This window comes from Portunus trituberculatus, chromosome 15 (genome assembly GCF_017591435.1).
Source record: "Portunus trituberculatus isolate SZX2019 chromosome 15, ASM1759143v1, whole genome shotgun sequence".
NCBI classification, from domain to species: domain Eukaryota; kingdom Metazoa; phylum Arthropoda; class Malacostraca; order Decapoda; family Portunidae; genus Portunus; species Portunus trituberculatus.
The window spans coordinates 9561129-9573628 of record NC_059269.1 but is presented as its reverse complement, the minus strand read 5'-3'; the positions used below and the strand labels follow the sequence as shown (position 1 = coordinate 9573628).

Sequence of the window (12500 nt, the reverse complement as noted above, 5' to 3'; positions counted from 1 at the left end):
TTCCTGCTGAAACGCTTGTATACATAGGCCCGTATTCTGAAATGCTCTGTTCTCTCATGTCTATATTTATTTTGCTTACTACTTGGTAATTTCATACAGCTTGAGAGACTTATGTGGGGGTTTATTATAGCAATGACTCTGGCCATTAATCTCCTGACCTCCATAGATCCTTACTAATATCAATAAAACTGCCTAATCATACCCAAAAATGATAAAAATGCGTTCTAGTACTAAAGTGGTCAAGAAGTAAACTAACTACATTTTTGTTCTTCATTATTCAGCAGAAACACCGAAAATATACACTAAATGATTCTTTTGAAACCTAGAATTGAGTTTTTTTTTTTTTTTTTTCATCAGGTGTGTCGTATAATAGTGCTACGTAGCAGGACAAGCCACTGACCTCTGAACATCTGCCACACTCCAGGACTAGGAGCTCGTTGCAGTCATTCTTGGCACCTCTGTCGGTGGTGCACTGCTCAATGAGTCGCTCGTAGCCTTGACAGTATATGAGCAGTCGTGTGCCGATGAACCCGTCAGCTGGCACGCCGTACTCCCTATGCAGATACGGTCCAAATCTATTCAGTGTACATACTATTAGGGCATGTGAGGAATTCAAATACAACACAGAGAGAGAGAGAGAGAGAGAGAGAGAGAGAGAGAGAGAGAGAGAGAGAGAGAGAGAGAGAGAGAGAGAGAGAGAGAGAGAGCGTGGGAGGCATGGGAAGTGTGCGTAAGACTCACCGCACGAGATGGGTGTATCCAAGGCTACGACACAGGACGCGCCCTATGTTACGAGCTGTTGCCTCCTGCGAGTCCTTGAAGATTGTTTTGTCAGGATGGTTGGCGCCCTGCACAACAAAACATGGTATTGTTCATACATCTACTGCAAAACATTCACAATCATCCTTCAAACTTACTTGTAGTTGTTACCTTAGACAAACGAAGAAGACGAGAGAGAGAGAGAGAGAGAGAGAGAGAGAGAGAGAGAGAGAGAGAGAGAGAGAGAGAGAGAGAGAGAGAGACTAAGATAATATATACACGCACTAACAACTTCAAGTATATGTACAGGTGCCAGCACTTAACTCCTTGCCAATCCTGGTCATGTAATTTCCCAGTAGCAACACCTGTTAGCCCTACGCCAGGTGACGGCTTTAGTTTTCCTTTGATTGGTTCAACCACCTCAAAAGCTAAAACCTTAAGTTCCACCAACTTGACCTAACCCTCCTAGTCCATGCCCCTTCTCTTCCCGTGAATAGAACGTCACCACGTCATTTCTATCTCCACCATTCTCCTCCTCACCCCTCCACACACACCACACGAACACACACACACACACACACACATACTCACTCGCACACACCACACCACACCACACCACACACACACACACACACACACACACACACACACACCCATACTCACTCGCACACACCACACCACACCACACCACACACACACACCACCCACCCACCCACCCGCACACCCTCGGGCCGGAAGTGAGGTGTAGTTCGAGTCCACCCCCCATTGATAACGTCATATATACGTTATGCAAACCATTTTGAAAATGATGATTCCCCAAAAAGGAGCTGGACACGAATGCTATAAAAATTCTGACTTGTTATCAATCGAAACTAATTCCTAAAATATAAAAATATTTCCTGAATAAGGAATAATGAAAATATCTAAAAAAACATTTTTAATAAAGTATTGGAACTTCGACATACTTAAAACCATTCTAAAGCCCACCAATTTCACTCAATGGAATTGCTAACGTTTTTTAAAAATTATCACTACTATTTCGATATACCAAGACCTGGCAACACGCCCAATTAGAAAAATAAATATATTAGAAATGACGTGTTTTACATTATTAACAGGGATACAAGTTATTCTTAAGGTCCACATGTTTAACTTATCAGGAGCCCTACACAGTTTTTCCTTCATAAACTATCCTTTGAAATCACCAACACTTCGCTATAACCTCAAATAAAAATCACTTACAGCGGGGAAAAATTTTTGAACGTATTTTTGCATATTTTCGCCCTCTCATTTAAGTCCCATACTCTCTCTAAATCCCCGTACTTCACTCAGCTCAAGCATGGAAGACACGTAAAACACGACGAACTATCATTAGAAACTCTTAACTGGCACTTGTGACTTGAAATAAATAAACTGAGTCAAATGTAAATAATAATGGAAGTCGACTATATGCGGCGGGCAGAACATTTGAGCGGGAGTCAGTGATGACGTCACAATCTGGCGTCTCGTCACGCCCCGCCCCTTTTCCCTCACTAGGCCTCCATAAAACACAAAGCAGGCAATTGCTGATATATTCCAACAACGGATATGCAAGATTAGGCCTATAGCTCCACTCTGTGACCTGTCTTGCCTGTAATGAGTGAAAGATGAAGCAAACAATGGCCGAGAGAGGCAGTGGGTTAGGGGATTAGCTTGTTTACTTGTTGAAGGTTTGATTATTGGGAGTTTTTAAATATCTGTAGAAGTTAGTTTACTGATATGCTGCCCTACAGGTTACCAAGGTTAGGTTATGACATGGCAGCACCGTGAAATGATGAATTACACCAATATATTACTTACGTTAACCAAAGACTGGCTGCTGTCCGTATCATCAGTAGCCACCCATCCCTACACTGCTGTCCGCTTTGTGTCCTCAGTGGTGTAGATATAGTTAACCTCTGATTATTGAAGATCACACATATACTATTCTCTTCATTACTTATAATATTACATCATTATCTTAATCTTCGCCACTCTCACTGTCTCTCACCACCGGCGCTGTGCCTTGCCAGGCTGCTCACACAAACTAAGGCCCAGGTGAAATACGGCGACCGCTTGTGCGGGAAGCGTTTGGCAACACTATTAAAACAAATTTGCCAGAATCAACATGAATACAATAATGTCTTTACACAGGTATATATATGATGCACCAACAAATAGGTACACTCACATTTGTATGTATATTATAATGTATGTCGGCTCCCTACTTAAGCAGCAATTTTCCTACCTATATTTCAAACCAAAGCGATATCTGTCATCCTTCTTTCATGGCAGTTGTCATTGGCTACAGCTGCCTGTGATGTAGCCCGGCTGTCCTACCTGCATGTCATCTTTTCCTCTCCATCTACCGTTATCAGGTGTTGCTAATGAAAAATTGTATGGCCAGGAATAGCAAAGGGTCATACCTGGAGAAACTTATAAATGTGAAAACCTGAATATATTGCGATGTCTTGGGGTAACAGATTATTCACGACTTAAGGTCAGTGAGACGGAGATGGACACTGAGGCCATTGGTATTTATAGCATTCACCCCAGACCTTATTTTTACAACAAACTCTGGTGTCTGTACACAGTAGGAAATAATCATAAACGCGTCTAATTTGTGGTGTGACTCGGTATCAGGTGACGCACAACGAGAATGCATCACGCCGGGAGGTCCGTATGACTTCCTGTTCATGTGAAGCACAATCAGCTGATAAAACATTTCAGCTCAAGAGGATCGGTCATCGATGGGGGTCACGTGTTGGACTCGTGCTCACCTGTTTAAGCAACATTTTCAGAAACGTTTCCTCTCTCATATATAAAGTGACCATTTTTTAAAGACTACAGAGACTATTAGCCGAGTTCTAAAGAGTATTTTTCTTGTTGATAATGCAAAAAACTTGTAAACATGTCACTATAAGTACAGAAACACCCTTGAAAACCTATGGCACTTCAACTAAAGGCCTTTGAAAATAATGAAGGTGCAACGCAGGAGTGTTTCAGAATATCAACCTTATAATTCACTTTGAGCTCATAGATTGCATTTGTACTCCTTAAAAAGACGCACGTAGGTTGAAAGAGAATATGATTTAAGTTTTTAATTGCTATGTGGATTTATAACAAAGAGGACTTATCTCAGGACAGAGTAACAAACATTTGATTCAAGATAAAAAATATTTAGGTTCAAATGAGAGATAGGAAGAAATAATTGAAAACTGAAGTAGGATAGTGATTCAGCGTTTCAGGGAATATCTTAGAACTTCAGCCAGCTAACTGACAGGCAAGGACGCGGCCACTCATCTAGCGAGCAGCTGTGACAGTGTGGATGACATCAGGTACAGATCAGGTTCAGGGTTATCAATAAAACTCTTACCGCTATCAGATGAAAAAAAAAAAAACGAGTCCTCTACAAGAACAAAAAAGTCTGCTATTCCTGCTGGTGCCGTCACACTCGTCACCAACACACACAGGTACCAACTTCCTTTCTATGCGATTAGACGATTTCATTTACATTAGGAAGTGTGCATGGAGCTTAAAAGATTAATAGCTAAAGTCTTCACTATTTTAATCCTCATATAAGGTTCTAAAGCTGTATAAGATTACCATATCTGAATGAATACGAAAACACGTCAAGGTAATGAAGGGGTTAACCATATCAAAACACGAACTTGAGATTTCATGAAAACACCAAGTCACTGGCGTCACAACAACATACAAACAACCAAACCGGATATCCGCGGTCGCTGGGAACTTCGTCTTTCAAGCTAAACGTGACAACAATTACTCGGATATCCGGCAGAGTTTGTAAACATCTCCGTAAAAAATAAAGTCATGTAGATATCGTATTTCCGGTGAGGACTGTGCCACTTCAAAACAGTTTGCTCTACGATTGTGTTAGTAGTTTATAGTATTATCGTTATTGTCCTTTTTCATGAGCAACAACAACAACAGTAGCTAAGACTTCTTGCATTTTTATTGTTGGAGGGATTGGTTGATGGAGTTTCCTTGCTTGTATCACTCTCGTGGAATTAACAACGTGCTCGAATAGAACACAAACCCAGCCAAAAAAAAATTAAATAAATATTCCCTTACCATACTTGGAGTCCCCTTCTCTTATTTTCTGTTCAGCTAGTTTGGGGGACCCGCACCTCAGTGGGCCTTTGTTTTTTTGTATCAGTTTTTGTTGCCCTTGGCCAGTCTTTCCATCTTACATAAAAAAAAAACATCACGCTGGCTGGAGGCGCGTGAGTCAAGTGGACATGACTGACACTTGTACTTCTAGCTGAGACACTATGGCCTTACTTCACATTTCAAGAAACATGGAGTGCCCTATACACACTACCAGACACCAGTAGAGCGTGCTTTGAGGCAAATACAATGTAGGAAAATAGTAATTGTCTTAGAAATCATAGTAAGAGAAGAAAGCGGCATTAAATTAATTGGTTGAATCCACCAAGTAACATGACAGGCTTAACTAGACGAGCGACCTCTCTTATGGCACCGTGGGAGATCAAGGTCACTATGGTAGAGTGTAACGAGTAGGAGAATAGTAAGTCTCAAATTCAAGTAACTATTTCAGTCATTAGTGTTGATAAATAGCAACACACACACACACACACACACACACACACACACACACACACACGCATAGATACACACACGCACACACAGTCTCCTCAGCCGGCATCACAGATCTAAACCGGGACTCGACCACGGCAAGGCTTTCACTTCCTGCGGTGGGGAAGACCAGACGGGCAGGAATTCCAGCCACCTGTCTCGAGTTGCTATGTAGTGATTTGATGCTGAAATCCAGCCATGAAACTAATCAAATAAGTAGCCATACAATATCGCGACACCTCTCAACGCTCAATGATTCTTAAGAACGCTGACTGAGTATACAACAAAACTCGAAGGCACATGACAGATGGGAAAAGAGAAAGCGAACACCATATGCATCCTAGGCAGGTTCCTGTGACGCACGCCTGACGTCATCCCACAAACCATCCTTACAGAATTCCCCGAAGAACCTCCTTTTAGGATATATACACACGATAAGATGGATAATTTTAGTTTCACCAAGCAAATACCGAATGCTACATGTGGGCTACACCGGGAATCAGTCCCCGTTATCATGGTTTTCATAGTCTGTCCCGCGACAAACGTAACACGCTTATGTAGATATATAGTTTCTTGCAGTTACGGGAGAAAATTCTATATATCAAGTTTGGTACTTAATATTTGTCCTATACTTATCAATGTCAGTCAGAGAGAGAGAGAGAGAGAGAGAGAGAGAGAGAGAGAGAGAGAGAGAGTGTTTATATGTGGCTATGTGTGTGCAGCACTGCCAACTTACGATTCATTTATCCAAGTAACAGGCAGGCATACAATCACTAAAATGAGATAAATACACACTCCCTGAACCTCAGATACTCACACTCACACTCACTCACTCACTCACTCACACACACACACACACACACACACACACACACACACACACACACACACACGCACACACATTTGAATAAAGTATAAACACAAGCTATCGTCTATTCCTTAACAAACAAATCGAATTAACGCTGAAAAAAAAAAGATTACAGCATTCGAGGACAGGTTAGTCAATGCACAGGTGAATCAAGAAAGAAAACAAAACTCCCGAAGAACTTTTCCTACTTGAAGGTCCCAATAATTTCCCCGCAGCGCGCGCGTACACACACACACACACACACACACACACACACACACACACACACACACACTCTCTCTCTCTCTCTAAAAAAAAATACGTACTTCCTTCCGGTTATCGTATATTCAAGGTGCAACATTCCCTTATATAAGATAGAAAACTTTGCTAATGACGTAATGAAACTGTTCCATGACATAAACAACCGCCCCTGTACCTTAAGGCATTACAGTACACAAAATGTACCCTTTCTAACACTTTATTCCCTTCAGCACTGTGACAAATTTTCATATCCTCTCTAGTTACTCTTTGGTGATCTTATACAGCTTCAACCAATAATCGTCTGTCCTCCATAAACCCTTCCTAATGTCAATAAAACCGTCTAATCATACGCAAAAATCAAGAAAAAATGCGTCCCAGGAATGAAGGTGTTAAGGATTTGTTCCATAACTTAGAAAATGGATGGTGTTTAGACTGAAAGATTAGAACAATGAAAACTTATTGTAATTTTCTTTTATGTCTTTAAGATTTCCTTGAGCCAATATACAACACGTGATCAATCTGCACATATTTCAAAACAACACTCCTCTATAATTGTCGCAGCTCAGTCACACTTAGGCAGCTCTCGTTTGAAGAGGGCACATCTGTAATGTAAACCACTCCAGTTGCTCTGTGATAACTTTAATGGAAGATAAACACCAATCTGTACTTCGCAGCTTGAATCACGAGGTGGGGTTAATGGACGCAGCAAACAAGCCATTGCATCACTCGGAAGTCTATCTCGTAATCTAACAGTAAATAAGAATAATGTGTAACCAATATGTAGGTGAGAAAAAATATGCATGGTGAGATCTATCTTCATCTGCGTTACGTCCTTTTCAGTCACCAACACTCATGCTAAGATACCGAGACCGACTTTCGAGTGGCCCTAAGACTGACGTAATGCAATCAGAAAGTGCATATGTGTTTTGTATGTTGCTTTCTCTATGTAGAATAGTTAAACCAGTGAGGATTCAACTCTCCCCATCGCTGCCAATGCCTCTTCACTGACAATCTTGCTGTACTATATGATATCAGATTTGTTTGAATAACGTCAGCATTCGTTTCAGACACGTATTCGTATGTCATGTGCTTCTTCACCAATCCACACTAACCTACCACACGGCACCCTGCATTCCAGACGGGGAAGTCCCGCCTCCTTGGATTGCACCACTCTGTGCAACTCAAAACCAGACTACTCCAATCCATGCAAATAATGTTAGTACAATCACAATACACTGCTTCATTTTAGAGACATCATTCATCACTCAGCAGTCTATTACGTTAGCAATTGGTGACAATCGTGGCACTTTAAGGCCCTAAAGAATAGCGCCATCTCGCAACCTGCAGTCAGGGGTATATAACCTCAGCCAGGGCCGGCGAGCAGCACTCTACAGCGCTATAGACAGAGAGAAGCGCGTTGGAAGGGTTCGTCGTCGTCGTCGTCTTAGCTATTTTAGGAGGGGTTAGGTTTCAGTACCCAAAATTACCTCTTCAAAATTCCATACATTGGAACAAGTAAGTTGAAAGCTTAAGATTATCTTTTACTTATTGAAATCAAAAGCTTTCTCTATCTCCTACTGCTCAGTGCCTGTTAGACATGTTTAAGTGTGATGTGTTAAACTGTAACATCGGAAAATTACTAAAATAGTGACATCGAAGAAGAAGAAGAAGAAATGGTAATGTAAGGTCTGGTAAGGAAGACCAAAGTGAACACGGGGATACTCACTAGATGCAAGACTTCCTTCAGCGTGTGTTGTTTACCTCTCATTGTGACTCTGCATGCCTAGCTCCGTGTCTAGTGCTGGTAGTGCTCACTGCTCTCCATGACTTACTTAGTTACCCATACATTTGATAAGAGAGAGTCTAGTCTGCTTTGAGGGTCTTGACTTCAGCAAGGAAGTATTAATGTGCAGTGATCAACGAGCAAGACTGGGAAAAAAAACTGACTCTGCAGGCAGTGGTTTGACTCCCAGCTGGCCCAGGCAGCAGGTGATCCAGCTATTGAAGCTTCCTCTTGATTGGCCGATAAATGGGTGCATGGGGATAGCTTGGGAAAGTATACTGTGGAAACTCGAATGTCACCTTGGCTGTGTCCTAGGATAAGGGATAAACTTCTACCATGAGCTTACTCCTTCACTATTGGGGCACATTTTTATGAGTTTTGAATATTCAATAATTAGACGATTTTATTTACATTAGAAACAAATTATGGCGGTCATAAGACTAATGGCCAGAGTCTTCACTATTTTGATCCCCACATAAGTTTCTGAAGCTTTATGAAATCATCAGATATTAAGGAGAGTGAATGTGGAAACGTGTCATGGTACTGAAGAGCTTAAAATCCACATGTATCTATAGCGTGCGTCTCTAACTTAGCCTTTAACTACAATCTGGCAATCAGCACTAATGACTTTCCTTAATTTGCAGCGGGGTCTTCACTATGTGGTTTCTGAAACCGGATCCGGATTCGTGGTCACAACATTCCAAGATCGAAGGGTCATTTCGGGGAACAAGTAAGTTCGAAATATTTATCTACCTGCGCACAATTATCTATCTAGCCTTCAATTTTAACTATCCAGCCTGTGCTAAATATGAAGCATGTAAACTTTTTCATAATCAAAGTTTGTGTTGTGCTTCAATGATATGGTTGCTGAAATACTGACATGTCCTTGATTGCCTTCAGGTATGAGGCCAGGGTTAGGTTGTAGGAAGCAACGCCACCTTCAACAACAAAGATGGAGGGGCGCCACCCAGAAAGCCACAGAGGGTGGCCGTAACAACCGATCTTGCGCTACCCCGAAAACAAAGGGGGGCTACAACAACAACCAGCCGCAAGTTCCCTCTGCCATGCAGCGAACACCATGCTGGATGACTCCTTCACGCACCGGGTGTGACCACCTCGAATTCCGGACCAGCGGAACCACATCCTGGAGGGCGATGACGCATCAAGTACAAGTGTAAGGGCTCCGAGGACCTCGACCAGCCATCATAAATCCAAGGTGTGACATTGGATTGCTTGTCTTTGGGATACGGAACCTTATAACTGCACCTGCATGACGAGTCTCTCCTGGAGAAGTGACTCCACAGGGCCTCATATATTAGACCACAAGGCCGAACCTGCACTGAATGTCCAAAGTGCGACAGTGGATAGCAGGTTATGGACTGAGACGAGTATATTTGACCCAGAGAGTGCCATTAAGAGCCTACAGCCTTCAGGTCTCTGAGGATGAGCTACGGGTCATACGGTCGAGCTCTCTAAGGTCCAAATAGTTGCCAAGATGTGACTTTGGCACGGGCCTTGAGGGCATGGCCGCGACTCACGCTCTGAGGCGGAGACTCACGGCTGCTGGTTGCTCAGCACCACCAGGCACACGTTGATCTGGTACTCGAAGGGTTACACCTGAAAATATATACTAGTGCGCTTGAAGAGAATGGGAGGATGGTAAAAACATTCCATTCGTCTCAAAAAGTCTTCATAACAGCTTATCAAAGCTTTATCGTGGCGTTTGTATACGAGGAAACGCTAGCTCCATTCGTCTCAGTAGTCTATACAAAGGTTAGTCAAAGCTACTACGTAGCTACAGGATATCCCAAAACGACTAATGATGATGGCTGACTCCAGAAGTTTTCCTTAATTAATGACAGAACTTCGTCTGGATTTATCAAGATTACTTATCACAAGCTTCAAAAATGGTTATGTACACGAGACCAAATATTAATGAATAGATGTAAAAATCCAACAAGAATATTTCAATTCCCTTTTCTAATAGTATTAAATGGTGTTTTAATTCATAAGTTCACAGCAGGAAAACAACAACTATCACAAACAAACAACTGACAAAAAATAATAGATGATAATGATTATAACAATAATAACAATGTGGCTAGTTTAACACGAGCTTCGGATCTTTCTTAAGTTGATGAAAAAGGCGAGATACTTCGGAACAAGTGGTGAGTCAGTCTACACTGTAACTACGCGTCATTGCCGCACCGAGTGAAGACTTACCGGGTAGCAGTAAGGCTCCTCTCTGGTCGAGTCGTACACAATCATCTTGCCATCCACGTCTAGCAAGGCCGGGTGATAACCTCCCGTCTGTGAGCAAAACAACTCATCAAAACCAATTGTATTCTGCTCTCTCTCTCTCTCTCTCTCTCTCTCTCTCTCTCTCTCTCTCTCTCTCTCTCTCTCTCTCTCTCTCTCTCTCTTTTTGCTAATAGCTAACACGTGATTTCACAACAGAGTTTAAACACTAATATCCATGATTACCTTATAGTCTCCGCTGTGATGGCGTCTGTCACTGTCTCCACTGGCTACAGGAAACGACAATATGACACACACACACACACACACACACACACACACACACACACTGGCAGAAACACGTCCATAACCCACTACGTTCACGGATACTGATATATTTCTACGTTTCTATGGCGGAGGATCCTCTCTAACACTTCCTAGCCTCACTCAGTAGTGTATTGTGTAAACTTACCTGCACCAGACTCATCACCAGTAGCAACATCACCACCGGCACCATGGCACCGCACGCACCCCGCCACTACCACCACCACCACCATCACCTCGACCAAGGACTGCTCTGAACTGAACCACGGCGAAGGAAGGGTTTGAACTGGTATGAACTTGTTGATGGAAACTTCCGTAACGATAGTTAGGGTACCAACCAATAGAAGGCCGTCCACTATTGCCCTCTCTCTCTCTCTCTCTCTCTCTCAGCCAACATGTGCATATGGAGTAGAAACTGTAATAAAAAAAAAAAAAACTTTAAGCTAACTTCCTTAGGGTACGATAATATAGATACAAAAGTGATAAAAATGTAGTAGTATAAGATCACCATATCTTGCTTACATAATCAACAAATTCTTCGAGGAAAAGTATTTCCTAAAATCTTCAGATAGCCCGTGTCACTCCCATACATATAAAAGGCGACAAAACTCTTCATCTCAATTACAAGATCCATATCAAAATTACCATGTGTTAGTAAAATATTCGAAAAAAAATATCGCTTCAAGACTCATGGAATATTCACATTACCATTCATTACTCTCACAACATCTGTATGGTTTCATAGCCTATTATAGCACAGAGTTAGCAGTCCACCAGCTTTGCCAACACATCTACAATGCCATCGACGATAAACAATACCAAGTTACCATATTTTGTGACCTAACGAAAGCATTTGACACCATCTCTCACTCCATATTACTGAAGAAACTTGAAGTCTACGGAATTCTAAGACAAACTAACAACTAGTTTAAAAGTTATTTAAGTCATAGACAGCAATATACAGTTTACAACAACTCAGCATCTTCCTATAATATCATAAATATTGGTGTAGCACAAGGCTCAATTCTCGGTCCTTTATTATTCCCTTTATATATTAATGACATTACACGCAACACTAATTCATTAAAATTTCTTTTGTTCGTCGATGACACTAACATATTCATATCTTGGAAAAAAAGTATTAATGAATTGGAATATATAATAAACCAAGAATTGAGCCACGTGACAAACTGGATCAAATGTAACAAATTAACTCTCAATATTACTAAAACAAAGTACATGATATCCCACCCACTAATGACACAAACACCACAGATTAACATAAGAATTAACAATCTATCTCTGACTCAAGTAAATGAAATACGATTTCTTGGTATTCAACTGGATAACTCCTTTAAGGTGGAAATCACATATAGAATCCGTAAAGACAAAACTGGTGCATTATACAGGATCAGAGACTATTTCGATGAAGACAGTCTTAAACAAATATACAATTCCTTAGCATGTCCTCATATCTTATATTGTCGTGCTCTATGGGGGGGAGCTTATAAAACGGATATCGACAGTCTCTTTATTGAACAAAAGAAGCTATTACGCATCATGTCTCGCCGCCAGCGCTGCGACCTCACTCACCCACTCTTCACATATTATAATTTGTTGAAACTGTCAGACATCATATACCTGCAAACA

General features: G+C 41.5%; 1 protein-coding gene and 1 long non-coding RNA gene across 7 annotated transcripts in view; one reads left to right on the top strand and one right to left on the bottom strand.

Moving 5' to 3' along the window:
* The window catches only part of LOC123504257, a 20915-nt gene extending 9773 nt beyond the window's left edge, over window positions 1-11142 (bottom strand). For 3 of the 6 annotated variants that reach the window (XM_045254642.1, XM_045254643.1, XM_045254646.1), the window contains exons 1-5: window positions 10999-11142; window positions 10512-10598; window positions 742-848; window positions 401-554; window positions 1-36 (exon numbers count right to left, since the gene is read on the bottom strand). The exon at window positions 1-36 is cut by the window's left edge and continues 157 nt beyond it. In XM_045254642.1, the coding sequence (XP_045110577.1) occupies window positions 1-36; window positions 401-554; window positions 742-848; window positions 10512-10598; window positions 10999-11043 (429 nt within the window). In that variant the 5' untranslated portion in view covers window positions 11044-11142. Of the gene's footprint in view, window positions 37-400; window positions 555-741; window positions 849-2598; window positions 2808-10511; window positions 10599-10998 lie in introns of those variants that run through there. The other 3 variants (XM_045254644.1, XM_045254645.1, XM_045254647.1) reach the window with 3 other exon arrangements.
* On the top strand, window positions 7178-10245 carry LOC123504260. Its single transcript, XR_006674777.1, has 4 exons — window positions 7178-7192; window positions 7573-8020; window positions 8933-9018; window positions 9189-10245. It is a non-coding gene; the product is annotated as an uncharacterized LOC123504260 (long non-coding RNA).
* Window positions 11143-12500: the final 1358 nt, after the last annotated feature.